The sequence below is a fragment of the Rhamphochromis longiceps genome, linkage group LG9 (assembly GCF_057381845.1).
Source record: "Rhamphochromis longiceps isolate RC_006_pf linkage group LG9, R_longiceps_female_GT1.1, whole genome shotgun sequence".
NCBI classification, from domain to species: domain Eukaryota; kingdom Metazoa; phylum Chordata; class Actinopteri; order Cichliformes; family Cichlidae; genus Rhamphochromis; species Rhamphochromis longiceps.
The window spans coordinates 10,276,669-10,290,557 of record NC_140565.1 but is presented as its reverse complement, the minus strand read 5'-3'; the positions used below and the strand labels follow the sequence as shown (position 1 = coordinate 10,290,557).

The 13,889-nt window shown below is 42.1% G+C and overlaps 5 protein-coding genes across 6 annotated transcripts; 1 reads left to right on the top strand and 4 right to left on the bottom strand.

Annotated features, from left to right (window-relative positions):
• Positions 1-2,802: 2,802 nt before the first annotated feature.
• Positions 2,803-4,936, bottom strand: LOC146661673 (TOG array regulator of axonemal microtubules protein 1-like). The gene is made up of 3 exons (XM_085418236.1): positions 4,782-4,936; positions 4,531-4,686; positions 2,803-4,433 (listed from the first exon to the last, which is right to left on the bottom strand). The coding sequence occupies exons 1-3, from the start codon at positions 4,934-4,936 to the stop codon at positions 4,295-4,297; spliced, it is 450 nt and encodes a 149-aa protein (XP_085274362.1). The 3' UTR covers positions 2,803-4,294.
• Positions 4,926-6,446, bottom strand: LOC146661672 (uncharacterized; the record flags this gene model as incomplete). The annotated part of the gene is made up of 4 exons (XM_085419490.1): positions 4,926-5,014; positions 5,114-5,216; positions 5,614-5,853; positions 6,077-6,446. Coding segments are annotated over 3 exons (672 nt in total), but the record flags the coding sequence as incomplete, so codon positions are not given.
• On the bottom strand, positions 6,272-8,881 carry LOC146661671 (TOG array regulator of axonemal microtubules protein 1-like). Its single transcript, XM_085418244.1, has 8 exons — positions 8,496-8,881; positions 8,033-8,272; positions 7,752-7,875; positions 7,530-7,635; positions 7,192-7,430; positions 6,941-7,096; positions 6,616-6,843; positions 6,272-6,407 (listed from the first exon to the last, which is right to left on the bottom strand). The coding sequence occupies exons 1-7, from the start codon at positions 8,593-8,595 to the stop codon at positions 6,702-6,704; spliced, it is 1,107 nt and encodes a 368-aa protein (XP_085274370.1). The 5' UTR covers positions 8,596-8,881; the 3' UTR covers positions 6,272-6,407; positions 6,616-6,701.
• A 6-nt stretch (positions 8,882-8,887) lies between these two features.
• Positions 8,888-11,709, bottom strand: LOC146661670 (uncharacterized). The gene is made up of 4 exons (XM_085418234.1): positions 10,980-11,709; positions 10,474-10,771; positions 10,100-10,252; positions 8,888-9,942 (listed from the first exon to the last, which is right to left on the bottom strand). Exons 1-4 carry the CDS (start codon positions 11,052-11,054, stop codon positions 9,815-9,817), a joined length of 654 nt encoding a protein of 217 aa, XP_085274360.1. The 5' UTR covers positions 11,055-11,709; the 3' UTR covers positions 8,888-9,814.
• A 134-nt stretch (positions 11,710-11,843) lies between these two features.
• On the top strand, positions 11,844-13,800 carry LOC146661669 (leucine-rich repeat-containing protein 31-like). 2 transcript variants are annotated; one of them, XM_085418233.1, is made up of 4 exons: positions 11,844-11,968; positions 12,294-12,458; positions 12,613-12,768; positions 13,042-13,800. In XM_085418233.1, the coding sequence occupies exons 1-4, from the start codon at positions 11,914-11,916 to the stop codon at positions 13,497-13,499; spliced, it is 834 nt and encodes a 277-aa protein (XP_085274359.1). In that variant the 5' UTR covers positions 11,844-11,913; the 3' UTR covers positions 13,500-13,800. The 2 variants fall into 2 exon arrangements, with proteins under 2 accessions (XP_085274359.1, XP_085274358.1); XM_085418232.1 differs by lacking the exon at positions 11,844-11,968 and adding an exon at positions 12,025-12,215.
• The last annotated feature ends 89 nt before the right edge of the window (positions 13,801-13,889 follow it).

Sequence of the window (13,889 nt, the reverse complement as noted above, 5' to 3'; positions counted from 1 at the left end):
GTCCTCGGTTATTCTTCCTTGTACACGCCTCATCTCATCACTCATGCTCCATTCAACCATTCCACCACCAGCTTCCAGGCTCTCGGGGCTCCTGCTCTAATCCTTTTCACAGACGGGGTTCTGTTCCGCTGAGATAGGCCATCTGAGTCTAACGGCAAATCACCTGTTTAAATTCTGTTCATCAGTAAATCAATTTCATTCTTTCAAATAACCTCTCCTTATTAAAATATCTGTACTGTATTTAGTGATGAACAATTGTTAAACTCTGGTGTTTGCTCCCATAATTTCCCTTTTATTTTGACGCTCTCTGCTCTTTCCTCTTTCACCTGATCTCTGACTGCGATTGTTTGGAGGTGAAAACCAAACATCACCTGGGTTTCAGAAAACCAGAGTTACCCTGGTAAGCAACCATTCTCTGTATCTCACTATGGGAGATATAATCTACTTCCAGGTTGTAAGTTCTTTATCCTTAACAAGGTATGGAGCAGGGTAAGCCCACACTAAGGACTGAGTGTGCCAGTGAGGATGCAATAATATCAAAAACGCATAACCTAACAAATGTAATAGATGGTCCTCTGGTGAACTGTGAAGGTCACACTCTCAGTAGCCTTCAACAGCCACACAGACAGATACACTCAACAAAACAGGAACACACAGATGCTTCAATCTATGCAAAGGAGTGCAAGACACAGAAAAGCGCTATATATGGCTACATTTTCAGCAATTTACCGTTTAAAAGTGGGCCCTGCATAAACAGGATGTGGACCAATTGGTGCATTCCCAAAGTAAATGTGATACGAAAGAGTAGCTAAATGCAGTTTAATAAATGGAAAATAATCCTCTCTTATTTAGCTAATCCTGAAGGAAACATAACACATGTGGAACAGAGTTAGGAATGGGTACCGGCAATGTTCCCTCGAAGCTGTGTGTGTGCACAATTGCGCACTGCTGGCACGGTCTCTGCGCACAGAAAATCTGCGTTGCGCACAAAAAAAAAAATCTAACCTGAATTGAAATTAAAATCAATACTTTAACAAGTCTGTTTTGCAGTGTTAGTCAGTGACTGGCTGCTCCCGTATGGGATCCAGCCAGTAATGCGATTCACATTCGTATATACGCAGCTAATCAATGTCGTTGACAGGCTCTGACAGCGTCCTTATGTGCCGACACCGGTGTTTTAGCGAGCAAAGCGGCGTGGCGACGTTTAGTGTGTGTCAGAACAATGAGGCGACTGCTGAGTGTTACAGGTGTTACAGCAGTGACACATCTGCTGCTGTCAGGCCTGCAGGTATCAGGCTGTTGTTCTCCTTCATCTCATAGTTGACAGAAATTATTTTTGGAGTGGCACAAATAATTTGTGTGGCATCAGATTTGATGCAATTTGATGATTGTTCTCTAAATAATTTAAAATGTTTATTTAAAAAAACGCCTTGGCTGCATTTTTAGGTAAACAGCTGCAAAAAACTTTGTTGTTTGCATAACTCAGTTACTTTTTTGAAGAAGTAACTATATAATTAATTACCCAACATTGGTCATTATTTACTGTATTTTGCAGACAGAGTTACAGACTCTCTCCCAGACCACAGACTCATAATACAAGTCAGAGCTTTATGAAAAAAAAACAAAAGAAACTTGTGTTTTCAAAATTGGAGTTCAAGTTATTTTTACTTCCAATAGTGTTAACATGCTACACAGGTCATGAACAAGATTTTTTTGTTTTGTTTTTTTAAATTTTCATTGTAAGTGGGCTAAAATAGTTAATTAAAAGTAGTCTAACATAAATGTAAATGCTGTAATTTTATTATTTTAATAAACCATGTAACTTGCATGGATTCAATGCTGGCGTCACCACAGTGCACACGTCTGCTGTTGCTCACAGTGGTCCAAGGGATCGCTCAGGGAGTTTCTGTGTTCGCTCAGACACATGAAAAATTAGAGGGAACATTGGGTGCGGGTATACCGGATACGGGTGGCTTTTTTTTTTCTTGAGATGTCATACACTTTGGATTCTAGCCAATCATTTTACGTTTCCGAGGATAGTAGGCGGGTCCAGGTACGTATGTTCTTTGAGAGCAGAGCTACAGATTAAATGTCCAAGGCAAAGCGGTCAAAAGTCTGGCTGTACTTCACAGCAAAATATGCAAACTCAGCAGCAACAAGTGCTTTAAGGTGATACTGTGATACTGTGCAAAGGAAGTAACACCTCGAATCCAATGAAAGACCTGGCAACGCAATAGCGTTTTTTTAAAAGCAGAGAAATGCGCCGTATTTGATAGCTTGCTGCGAGACTTCACACCGAGCACATCTGCTGCGGGTGGGTTGCCTGTTATTGGACCTGGAGTTAGCAACATCCCCCAAAAACCCGAAGAGGAGAGTCCTGGCCCCTAGCCCTGCCAGTGTAGCAGACGGATGATGATGCAGCAGCAACCGTTCTTCTCTGCGTGAGGAGCTTAATGTTGTTCATGTGTAATTTACGTTGAGTAGGCTAACCACGTTATTACATTAATGCATGTAAGGTGAACTAGCAAACACCGTCGTAGTTACATGCGACTGTCTTCTTGTTTGATAGAGTGATACCATACATGCCCTGTAGCTGCAGAAAAAGCTAACACCGTTATCTTTTTACAAAAAAAACAAACAGCTAAACATGTTTTCCATTATTCACCGGTTCCAAACAAAGTAGGTATGTTGTATCAAAAGAAAAGGCTAACTTGGTTATCATTTTGCAGAAAAAAGAGACTGCTAAAAATAAAAACATAAGAGGTTTTTGGACAAAGTTTGTGTTCTCCATTCTTTAAGCAATTCAATTCAATTCAATTTTATTTATATAGCACCAAATCACAACAAAAGTCGCCTCAAGGCGCTTCATAGATACAGAGAAAAACCCAACAATCATATGACCCCCTATGAGCAGCACTTTGGCAACAGTGGGAAGGAAAAACTCCTGTTTAACAGGAAGAAACCTCCAGCAGAACCAGGCTCAGGGAGGGGCGGGGCCATCTGCTGCGACCGGTTGGGGTGAGAGAAGGAAGCAACGGTTAGAGCACCATTTAAGCACCCGCACAGTTTCAAAAGTACCGGTATCGGATAAAACCTAAACGATACCCATCCCTAAACAGAGTATAGATAAGGAATCTCTCAAATACTTCATAAAATGAGCATGTAGAAAGTGATCTAGCATTCTGAATGTTCACAATGACTCTCAGAGAGAGACCTGCTTCATTTTAAATCAGCCACTCGTGTGCCACGCCCAGAGTGCTGACCATTTGGGATGTGGAAGAAAAAAATCACGCCAAGTCAATGTTCAAAGGCAATGGTCATGGCCAGTAGTGGAACAGAAAAGCTAGTTCTGCCATCAATGGCCTGATGGGCCAGTATGGGATCTATAAAAATGAGAGACAGCTACTCCTCCCTCACCCCACTCAGTATCACTGGTATGAGGTTGAGAAGGGGAAAATGCATACAGGTCAATGCTGAACACATGAGAAGCTACTTTAAGGCATATCACCCAATTTGTAATATTGCTAAACATTTCTTAAGGCAGACGAGTCATGCTGGCTGGGTCAGTGTCATTTTTGTTGTAATTGATGTCTGGTTTGTTCTGTTCCCTAGTGATGGGTAGGGATGGGTACCAGTATCCGGTGTTCTGACATAATCCTTGAAATAGTAATAACACAGTATCCTCAGCAAAGATGAATTAAACAAGTTTTATTTTAATGGAAGTTTACTTCAAGTCTTCAGATTTTTACTGTCTTTTATTTGATTACTTTAAAGTATATGATTACATTAGAGTAATTAAATAAAGACAGTTTTGATGGAGCTCCTGAGCCAGCCCAAGCTCTCTATGAAGACGAGGAAAAACTCCCCTGGGGGGGCCAGACTGACGGGAAGAAACCTCGGGAAAGCCCATTCAAAGAGAGATCCCCTTTCCTGGGATGGCTGGGGGGGGTTACAGGAATTCCAAAACACTGAAATTTAAAGTGGGCCAATTAAAAAAAATTATTTCCTGAAAAAAAGAAAGGTAATTCATACATCACACATAAATGATAACGTCTGAATTGTGTGTGTTTGTGTGTGTGTGTGATAGGCTTATCTCAGCCAAGTGTGATGCTGTAGCTCCTCCAGCGTCGGCCGCGTCTCCGGGACTTTGGTTAAACACGCGTCCAAGAAATCCCGGCAGTCTGGAAAGAAAGGAAAGAGAAAAAACATGAAGATGATAGTTCCAGTGGTCCAAGCCATCAGTCAGTCTTGAAGTGTGACGTTTTCTTACTTTTGGACAGATGTCTTTTGAATTTCAGGCGCTCCACAGGACGCCTGTCTTTTTCAGGCTCTTCTCCACAGGACGCCTGTCTTTTTCAGGGACAATCTTCACCCACAAATTCATAAAGTCCTTGTGAAGGGTCAGTTTCTCAATGATTGTTCGCCCATGGTACCTGTGGAAGATTACAGTTGTCATTAATTTTCATTAATTGTGTAAACTCACAGAAAATAAAACATTAATGCACTTCAAACCCATTTAAAAGTACCCACCTGGCTTCAGGTGCAGCATCCCCTGCCATTCTAGAGGCAGCAATTAGAAATCTTTCAGTGAAGGTTCCTGTTTTCAGGGTGACGGCTGCTCCAAGTTTGTCAGCCAGCTGGTGCAGGTGTTGAGCCGTGCTATTCCTCACTGCAACACAGCGATGGCTGAGCAAGGACAATATTAGACACACAACTCAGTGAACATGATCTCTCTTTCATGTCTTCTAATAAAATCACTACAGCTTCTTCTCTCCTCTTACGTCAGTCCTGTGTTAAACAGAGCGCTCAGAATCCGTCCATGGCTGCAATTTTCCACCATGGCATCAAGCGCCAGATTGACCTCCTGATGTAGAAAGTTGTTGTTGGTCATTGCAAGCTTCAGCAATAGAGCTCGGCCTGTTGTTTCTGGGTCCATTGTTCTCTGGAGCTGAATGTAGAGCTCATTGATGGCATGTATGGCCTCAAAGGCTATTGCTGAGCGTTGGTTTTTCACCTAAAATGTGAGTGAAAATCATCAGTTGAGGCTGTAGTATGCACTTGAAGGGAAACTAGCTGCATGAAACGCATATAAGAAACATAAAGTGTGCAATACCTCCTCAATGAGGACCAGACACACTTCATGTAGTTTAGTCTTCAGGATGTCCGAGTGGTGCTTTGCCAGAGACTGAATAGTTTTCTACTGTCTTTTCTTAATCCTGTATTTACACAACACAACATTGAACACGACTTCAGGAACACCACAAATAACACAGCCACATTATGCAGCACTGTTTCTGTGCAGTATTTAATGTCTCCTTACTACGTTTCTTACCAGTCGTCTGAAGACAGCAGACTAAAGCTGTGGGACAGGCTCTCTACAGGTGTAGCTACAGGCGGGAGTTTGACCCTGCTCTCTCTTGGATTATTCTGACTGCACTGACTGTCTGCTTTCTTGTCTGATAATCAACGAGGTTAGTAAAAAGAAACTTTCATTTCTTCTAATTCGAAGCATGATGCAGTGATTAATTGTTCATTAAAATCTTTTTAAAAAATCTCTTAATTTAAAGTTTGATTATTCAGCATCTTCTACAGTTACTGAGGAAAACCACTTACCGTCTATAGGGACGACTTTTGCACGGCGCAGCAGCGTCCCAGGCCGAGGTCCTCGTTTTTGCGGTATGGGAACTGTTGGAGGTTTTGGAGTCAAAGGCTTTACTGCAGTAAATGTTTTGGTTGGTACTGTGTGTCCAGGTGAGGTTACAATCCCATCCTGGAAATGCTGCAGTTTTTCCAAAATAGGCCCAAATTTGTCTTTTGCTGTCAAGACTCTTATTCCACGAATGACCTTCGTGTCTGTTTAGACAAAAAAATAACTAAATAACTACAAATTGACATCTTACAAAAACAACAATAAACATTTTTCTTCCTGATTTTTTTTTTCTTCAAAAAAGCATATAAAATGAATGGACAGCAAGAATGTGTAATTTAGCATTAAAATAGATAATCTACAGTGTCAAATTTTAAAATCTAAACGAACTGATTAACAGCAGGTGTAACCACTAAAGAAAAGCATCACCTTTGAACCGACCTGCTCCTGAATGTTTAGCAGAGAAAACAGGCAATTGCGATGGACAAGCTGCTCGAGGAGGTGGAGGAACTGGAGTGAGCGGTGTCATCTCAACAGGACTAACAATGAAAGGAATGGCCCTCAGATCACTTGGTGTGTGTGTGTCTGCAGAGCTGAGGCTACTCAGACTTCTTTCAGGGTCCTCCTGATTCCAAAAGGGGTCATCCAAACAGTTCCAGCTTCCCTGGACTATCTCTGGAGAGCCTGCGCATTGCTCAGGTAAAGGTGGGAGTTGCACAGCATAATCTCTGGGTCTCTGTGCGATATGCAATGTGTCTGCCTGTTGAAAGAACACATTTGTCTTACTGCTCTGAGCTTTGTGAAAGTCCAGGATCCTGGACTCTGTGGTGAAGCGCTGACAGTTGCTCTGTCTACAGTGACTTACACAAAAATTACACTGTGCAAAGCAGCAAAATATAACACATCTCTCAGAAACATTTACATTTGATCAGCAGAGAAGTCAAGAATGAGTATGTTTAGTTACTTACATCTCCACCTGTGCGTCCCCTTGTCCGTCAACTGGACACACAGGAACTCCCTAAGCTCTTTCTTCTTCGCAGGACGCCTGTCTTTTTCAGGCTCTTCTCCACAGGACGCCTGTCTTTTTCAGGCTCTTCTCCACAGGACGCCTGTCTTTTTCAGGGACAATCTTCACCCACAAATTCATAAAGTCCTTGTGAAGGGTCAGTTTCTCAATGATTGTTCGCCCATGGTACCTGTGGAAGATTACAGTTGTCATTAATTTTCATTAATTGTGTAAACTCACAGAAAATAAAACATTGATGCACTTCAAACCCATTTAAAAGTACCCACCTGGCTTCAGGTGCAGCATCCCCTGCCATTCTAGAGGCAGCAATTAGAAATCTTTCAGTGAAGGTTCCTGTTTTCAGGGTGACGGCTGCTCCAAGTTTGTCAGCCAGCTGGTGCAGGTGTTGAGCCGTGCTATTCCTCACTGCAACACAGCGATGGCTGAGCAAGGACAATATTAGACACACAACTCAGTGAACATGATCTCTCTTTCATGTCTTCTAATAAAATCACTACAGCTTCTTCTCTCCTCTTACGTCAGTCCTGTGTTAAACAGAGCGCTCAGAATCCGTCCATGGCTGCAATTTTCCACCATGGCATCAAGCGCCAGATTGACCTCCTGATGTAGAAAGTTGTTGTTGGTCATTGCAAGCTTCAGCAATAGAGCTCGGCCTGTTGTTTCAACTTCTGGGTCCATTGTTCTCTGGAGCTGAATGTAGAGCTCATTGATGGCATGTATGGCCTCAAAGGCTATTGCTGAGCGTTGGTTTTTCACCTAAAATGTGAGTGAAAATCATCAGTTGAGGCTGTAGTATGCACTTGAAGGGAAACTAGCTGCATGAAACGCATATAAGAAACATAAAGTGTGCAATACCTCCTCAATGAGGACCAGACACACTTCATGTAGTTTAGTCTTCAGGATGTCCGAGTGGTGCTTTGCCAGAGACTGAATAGTTTGCAAGCCGTGTCTTTTCTTAATCCTGTATTTACACAACACAACATTGAACACGACTTCAGGAACACCACAAATAACACAGCCACATTATGCAGCACTGTTTCTGTGCAGTATTTAATGTCTCCTTACTACGTTTCTTACCAGTCGTCTGAAGACAGCAGACTAAAGCTGTGGGACAGGCTCTCTACAGGTGTAGCTACAGGCGGGAGTTTGACCCTGCTCTCTCTTGGATTATTCTGACTGCACTGACTGTCTGCTTTCTTGTCTGATAATCAACGAGGTTAGTAAAAAGAAACTTTCATTTCTTCTAATTCGAAGCATGATGCAGTGATTAATTGTTCATTAAAATCTTTTTAAAAAATCTCTTAATTTAAAGTTTGATTATTCAGCATCTTCTACAGTTACTGAGGAAAACCACTTACCGTCTATAGGGACGACTTTTGCACGGCGCAGCAGCGTCCCAGGCCGAGGTCCTCGTTTTTGCGGTATGGGAACTGTTGGAGGTTTTGGAGTCAAAGGCTTTACTGCAGTAAATGTTTTGGTTGGTACTGTGTGTCCAGGTGAGGTTACAATCCCATCCTGGAAATGCTGCAGTTTTTCCAAAATAGGCCCAAATTTGTCTTTTGCTGTCAAGACTCTTATTCCACGAATGACCTTCGTGTCTGTTTAGACAAAAAAATAACTAAATAACTACAAATTGACATCTTACAAAAACAACAATAAACATTTTTCTTCCTGATTTTTTTTTTCTTCAAAAAAGCATATAAAATGAATGGACAGCAAGAATGTGTAATTTAGCATTAAAATAGATAATCTACAGTGTCAAATTTTAAAATCTAAACTAACTGATTAACAGCAGGTGTAACCACTAAAGAAAAGCATCACCTTTGAACCGACCTGCTCCTGAATGTTTAGCAGAGAAAACAGGCAATTGCGATGGACAAGCTGCTCGAGGAGGTGGAGGAACTGGAGTGAGCGGTGTCATCTCAACAGGACTAACAATGAAAGGAATGGCCCTCAGATCACTTGGTGTGTGTGTGTCTGCAGAGCTGAGGCTACTCAGACTTCTTTCAGGGTCCTCCTGATTCCAAAAGGGGTCATCCAAACAGTTCCAGCTTCTCTGGACTCTCTGTGGAGAGCCTGCGCATTGCTCAGGTAAAGGTGGGAGTTGCACAGCATAATCTCTGGGTCTCTGTGCGATATGCAATGTGTCTGCCTGTTGAAAGAACACATTTGTCTTACTGCTCTGAGCTTTGTGAAAGTCCAGGATCCTGGACTCTGTGGTGAAGCGCTGACAGTTGCTCTGTCTACAGTGACTTACACAAAAATTACACTGTGCAAAGCAGCAAAATATAACACATCTCTCAGAAACATTTACATTTGATCAGCAGAGAAGTCAAGAATGAGTATGTTTAGTTACTTACATCTCCACCTGTGCGCTTTCTCTGAATCAAATCTTCAAAGCGATGGAAAAAGTTATCTGATGTCTTTTCAGACATGCCTGAGATAAAAAGTGAACAAATTGTTTAGAAATAGAAAGTTAGTGAGTGCTGCTCAGTGTGTGAGTGGCAAGTTCTAACTGAGCTGCTCAGTAAATAACTGTTATGATGTGGAACTCACAGAGCATTTTTTGAAAATATTCATATATATACACTATTTTGTGTTTACAAAAATATCAGACATGTCTAAATCAAAGGCAGGTTATGATCTCTAATTATGATCTTTAATCAACAAATTTAAATAGACGTCCTAATCACAGCTTCTAAAACTAGACAACACTATACTGATAAATTCATATAAAACAGCAAAAAGGAGATAAAAGCACTGTCATAAATAGAGAAATAAGTACAGTAAATAAATAAATACAGTTTTTAAAAAATATAGAAAAAAAACATGTGTCATTTGTTACAACGACAACAAAATAGCAGCTTGGACAAAGCTGTTTCTTCAAGCTTCGCCTGCATTTAGGGTCTGCAAACCTCTGTCCCACAGGAAGAAGCTGAAATCCTCCAATAAGGGGTGGGAGTCATTTAAAGTAGAGTAACTCATCCTCTACAACTGCCTAGTATTCAAGGACTCTATGTTAAGATGCTCTAACATGGTACAGTACCTTCAGAAACGCCTCAAATTTCTTAGATACTGAAAATTAAATCTCTTCTCAGGAACCTTTTCTCCATTCAGTAGAAGTAGATCTAGTATTCATTTTAAAGTTCTAATGAAGACAGCAGACTAAAGCTGTGGGACAGGCTCTCTACAGGTGTAGCTACAGGCGGGAGTTTGACCCTGCTCTCTCTTGGATTATTCTGACTGCACTGACTGTCTGCTTTCTTGTCTGATAATCAACGAGGTTAGTAAAAAGAAACTGTCATTTCTTCTAATTCGAAGCATGATGCAGTGATTAATTGTTCATTAAAATCTTTTTAAAAAATCTCTTAATTTAAAGTTTGATTATTCAGCATCTTCTACAGTTACTGAGGAAAACCACTTACTGTCTATAGGGACGACTTTTGCACGGGGCAGCAGCGTCCCAGGCCGAGGTCCTCGTTTTTGCGGTATGGGAACTGTTGGAGGTTTTGGAGTCAAAATAGGCCCAAATTTGTCTTTTGCTGTCAAGACTCTTATTCCACGAATGAACTTCGTGTCTGTTTAGACAAAAAATAACTAAATAACTACAAATTGACATCTTACAAAAACAACAATAAACATTTTTCTTCCTGATTTTTTTTTCTTCAAAAAAGCATATAAAATGAATGGACAGCAAGAATGTGTAATTTAGCATTAAAATAGATAATCTACAGTGTCAAATTTTAAAATCTAAACTAACTGATTAACAGCAGGTGTAACCACTAAAGAAAAGCATCACCTTTGAACCGCAATTGCGATGGACAAGCTGCTCGAGGAGGTGGAGGAACTGGAGTGAGCGGTGTCATCTCAACAGGACTAACAATGAAAGGAATGGCCCTCAGATCACTTGGTGTGTGTGTGTCTGCAGAGCTGAGGCTACTCAGACTTCTTTCAGGGTCCTCCTGATTCCAAAAGGGGTCATCCAAACAGTTCCAGCTTCTCTGGACTCTCTGTGGAGAGCCTGCGCATTGCTCAGGTAAAGGTGGGAGTTGCACAGCATAATCTCTGGGTCTCTGTGCGATATGCAATGTGTCTGCCTGTTGAAAGAACACATTTGTCTTACTGCTCTGAGCTTTGTGAAAGTCCAGGATCCTGGACTCTGTGGTGAAGCGCTGACAGTTGCTCTGTCTACAGTGACTTACACAAAAATTACACTGTGCAAAGCAGCAAAATATAACACATCTCTCAGAAACATTTACATTTGATCAGCAGAGAAGTCAAGAATGAGTATGTTTAGTTACTTACATCTCCACCTGTGCGCTTTCTCTGAATCAAATCTTCAAAGCGATGGAAAAAGTTATCTGATGTCTTTTCAGACATGCCTGAGATAAAAAGTGAACAAATTGTTTAGAAATAGAAAGTTAGTGAGTGCTGCTCAGTGTGTGAGTGGCAAGTTCTAACTGAGCTGCTCAGTAAATAACTGTTATGATGTGGAACTCACAGAGCATTTTTTGAAAATATTCATATATATACACTATTTTGTGTTTACATGGCAACGGGAGGAAACAACCCGGCAAAATAACACATGACAGCGAGATAAATTTATTGGATTGCCAGTCAGAGAAGTGTGATTCGTCACTCCAGTAAACACATCTCCACTGCTTTAGAGTCCAGTGTTGAGATGCTTAAATCACTCCATCTGACGCTTTGCATTGTGTTTGTCAGTGTAAGGCTGGGATGCAGCTGCTCAGCCATGGAAACCAATGAAGTTTGGACATCTGTAACAACAGCAGACTGCAGATATTGGTGACTTAAGTGCACTATGAGCCTTAGCATCAGCTGACTAGCTGTCATTTCCAATTACTTCCACTTTGTTATAATATCACTAACAGCTGACTATGGAATATTTAATAGCGAGGAAATTTCATGACTGGACTTGTTGCACTGGTGCATCCTATCACATTACCATGCTGGAATTCATTCAGTTCCTGAGAGCGACTCGTCCTTTCACACATGTTTGTAGAAGTAGTCTGCATGCCTAGGTGCTTGATTTAATACACCTGTGTCCATGGAAGTGATTGGAACACATTAATTGAATGATTTGGATGGGTTAGGGAATACTTTTGGCAACATAGTGTATGCCTGACCTTACAAACTCTATGATTATAACAGTCATTTTCACTGTTTTCAGAACACAAGTTATGGTTGGAGATATCATGACCGCCACCCCACCATACAGATGTTTTGGGAGGTATTTGATGAACTAACTGAAGAGCAGAGGAAAGATTTCCTTCGTAAGTACTTGCTGAAGCCTCCATTATGATATGTTACTGAAATCACACTGTATCATATAAAACATTAGATTTTTCTGCGCTTTACCAAGATACATTAGAGAGCAGCATTGTTCTGATTAATATACTGTAAAGCTGCTTCTAGCTGGTGGACTGAGCCGCCTCACCTTTCACCTGGCTCACGTCACACACCTGGAGAGACTCGACCTCCACCTGTGTTGCCTCACGCGAGATGATCTAGAGGCTCTGAGTCAGTTGCTACCAATCTCACACGCCGGACACTAATCGCATGCTCGCTGCAGCAGTCATGTGACTCGTTGTTTTTCAGTCCAGGTGCTGCCCTCTCTCACTGCACTGACCGAGCTTGATGTGTCATCCAATAAGGAAGTGGGAGGTGTGGTCCACCTGCTGGTCTCCGCCCTCCCTGCGACACAAATGAGGAGGCTGCCATTCAACAGCTGCTACATGAGCAACGAGTCCTTCACTGCTCTGGGTAACACACACACACACACACACACACACACACACACACACACACACACACACACACTTGTTTATTTATAGAAGTTTTCCTTCAAGTCATTCTCCCTGAATACCTCTTCCACCCTCTAGCCTGAAATGGTGAAAACTTTGTGTTTATGCATCAGCCCTGGCGGTGTCCTATCTGCGCACGGTGGATATTTCCTGGTGTAAAGTGGTTGGCGGTCACTTGGCGCTCCTGCTGGATGCTCTGCAGCCATCAGTCGTCAGCGAGCTCCGTCTTTGCAGCTGCGAGCTCACCACTGATGACATGCAACATCTGGGTAACTAACACACAATGACATTATACTTTTTCTTTTTTGGTCTGTAGTGGATCATTAGGCTGCATAAATGTATATTAAGACAAGTAAAGCCTGAAGGAAATTGATATTTCTTTCATTTATTTCATGCTGCCAGCATCTGTAGCTGTCGTATAAAACAAAACAATGAAACTATTCGGTGTTATTTTTGTCTCCATCAGAAACATTGTGAACAAAACAGTAAAGTGAACAGGCATAAAGTGATCAGTTATCAATGGGTCCTCTTCCTCTGTGCAGCTGCCGTGTGCAGACGGGGCTGTCTCTCCTCACTCCGTGCACTGGATCTGTCCTACAACAGCTTGGTGGGAGACAACGGTTGGTGCAGTCTGTTTGCAGCAGGAGGTCTGGGCTCTCTGGAAGACGTGGATGTCAGTTTGCGACCTTCAACCTCTGCTCCGTGCTCAGCCTGGCTGCCCGCTCTGCTCCGAGCTCTGCCTCAAATTTCGGCGCTGGCTCGACTGGCCATGCAGAGGTGGACAGCTGACTGTCAGGAGAGAGAGCAGCTCAGGTACTGTCTGAAAAAGAGGAGCGTCCTGCTGGAAAGGGATCCAGATTTACAAGACACATCATCAGCATGTAAAGGGAACAGTCAGGAGAGCCTAGAAGAGAGTCAGCCTGAGGAGATTGGAGCGGACCGCACTGGAATTTACTGTCAAAGAGCGACCCACTTTGTTGCTTTATTATTATTTTTTTAAGTCTCTGTTACCACAAGAAGGTCAGTGTTGAGGTCAGCTGCATCACGTCTGATGTAAACTGTGTCACACGTGATGGTTTCAGGGAATACTGGGAACTTACAGAGTTAAGCACAGCTGGTGTGGGTTATCATATTTGTCGTCTCTCACCTTGGCTGCAGGGTCTGGGTCTTTCCAATGCAGCAGTCCTAACACTTGAGACACACATGCCGAGAAGTGGGGATACCTGGAAATGGACAAAGGCTTTCAGCAGAGTTTTAAAGCAGCTATTCAGGAAAAGAGCTGTGAATTATCTGCATACCTTGTTAGGTAATCAGCTATTTTGGGGTTCTTTAACAAATCAACCAAAAGGTCGACTGAGTATTTTCTCGTCAGAGTACCTTCACCGTTCAC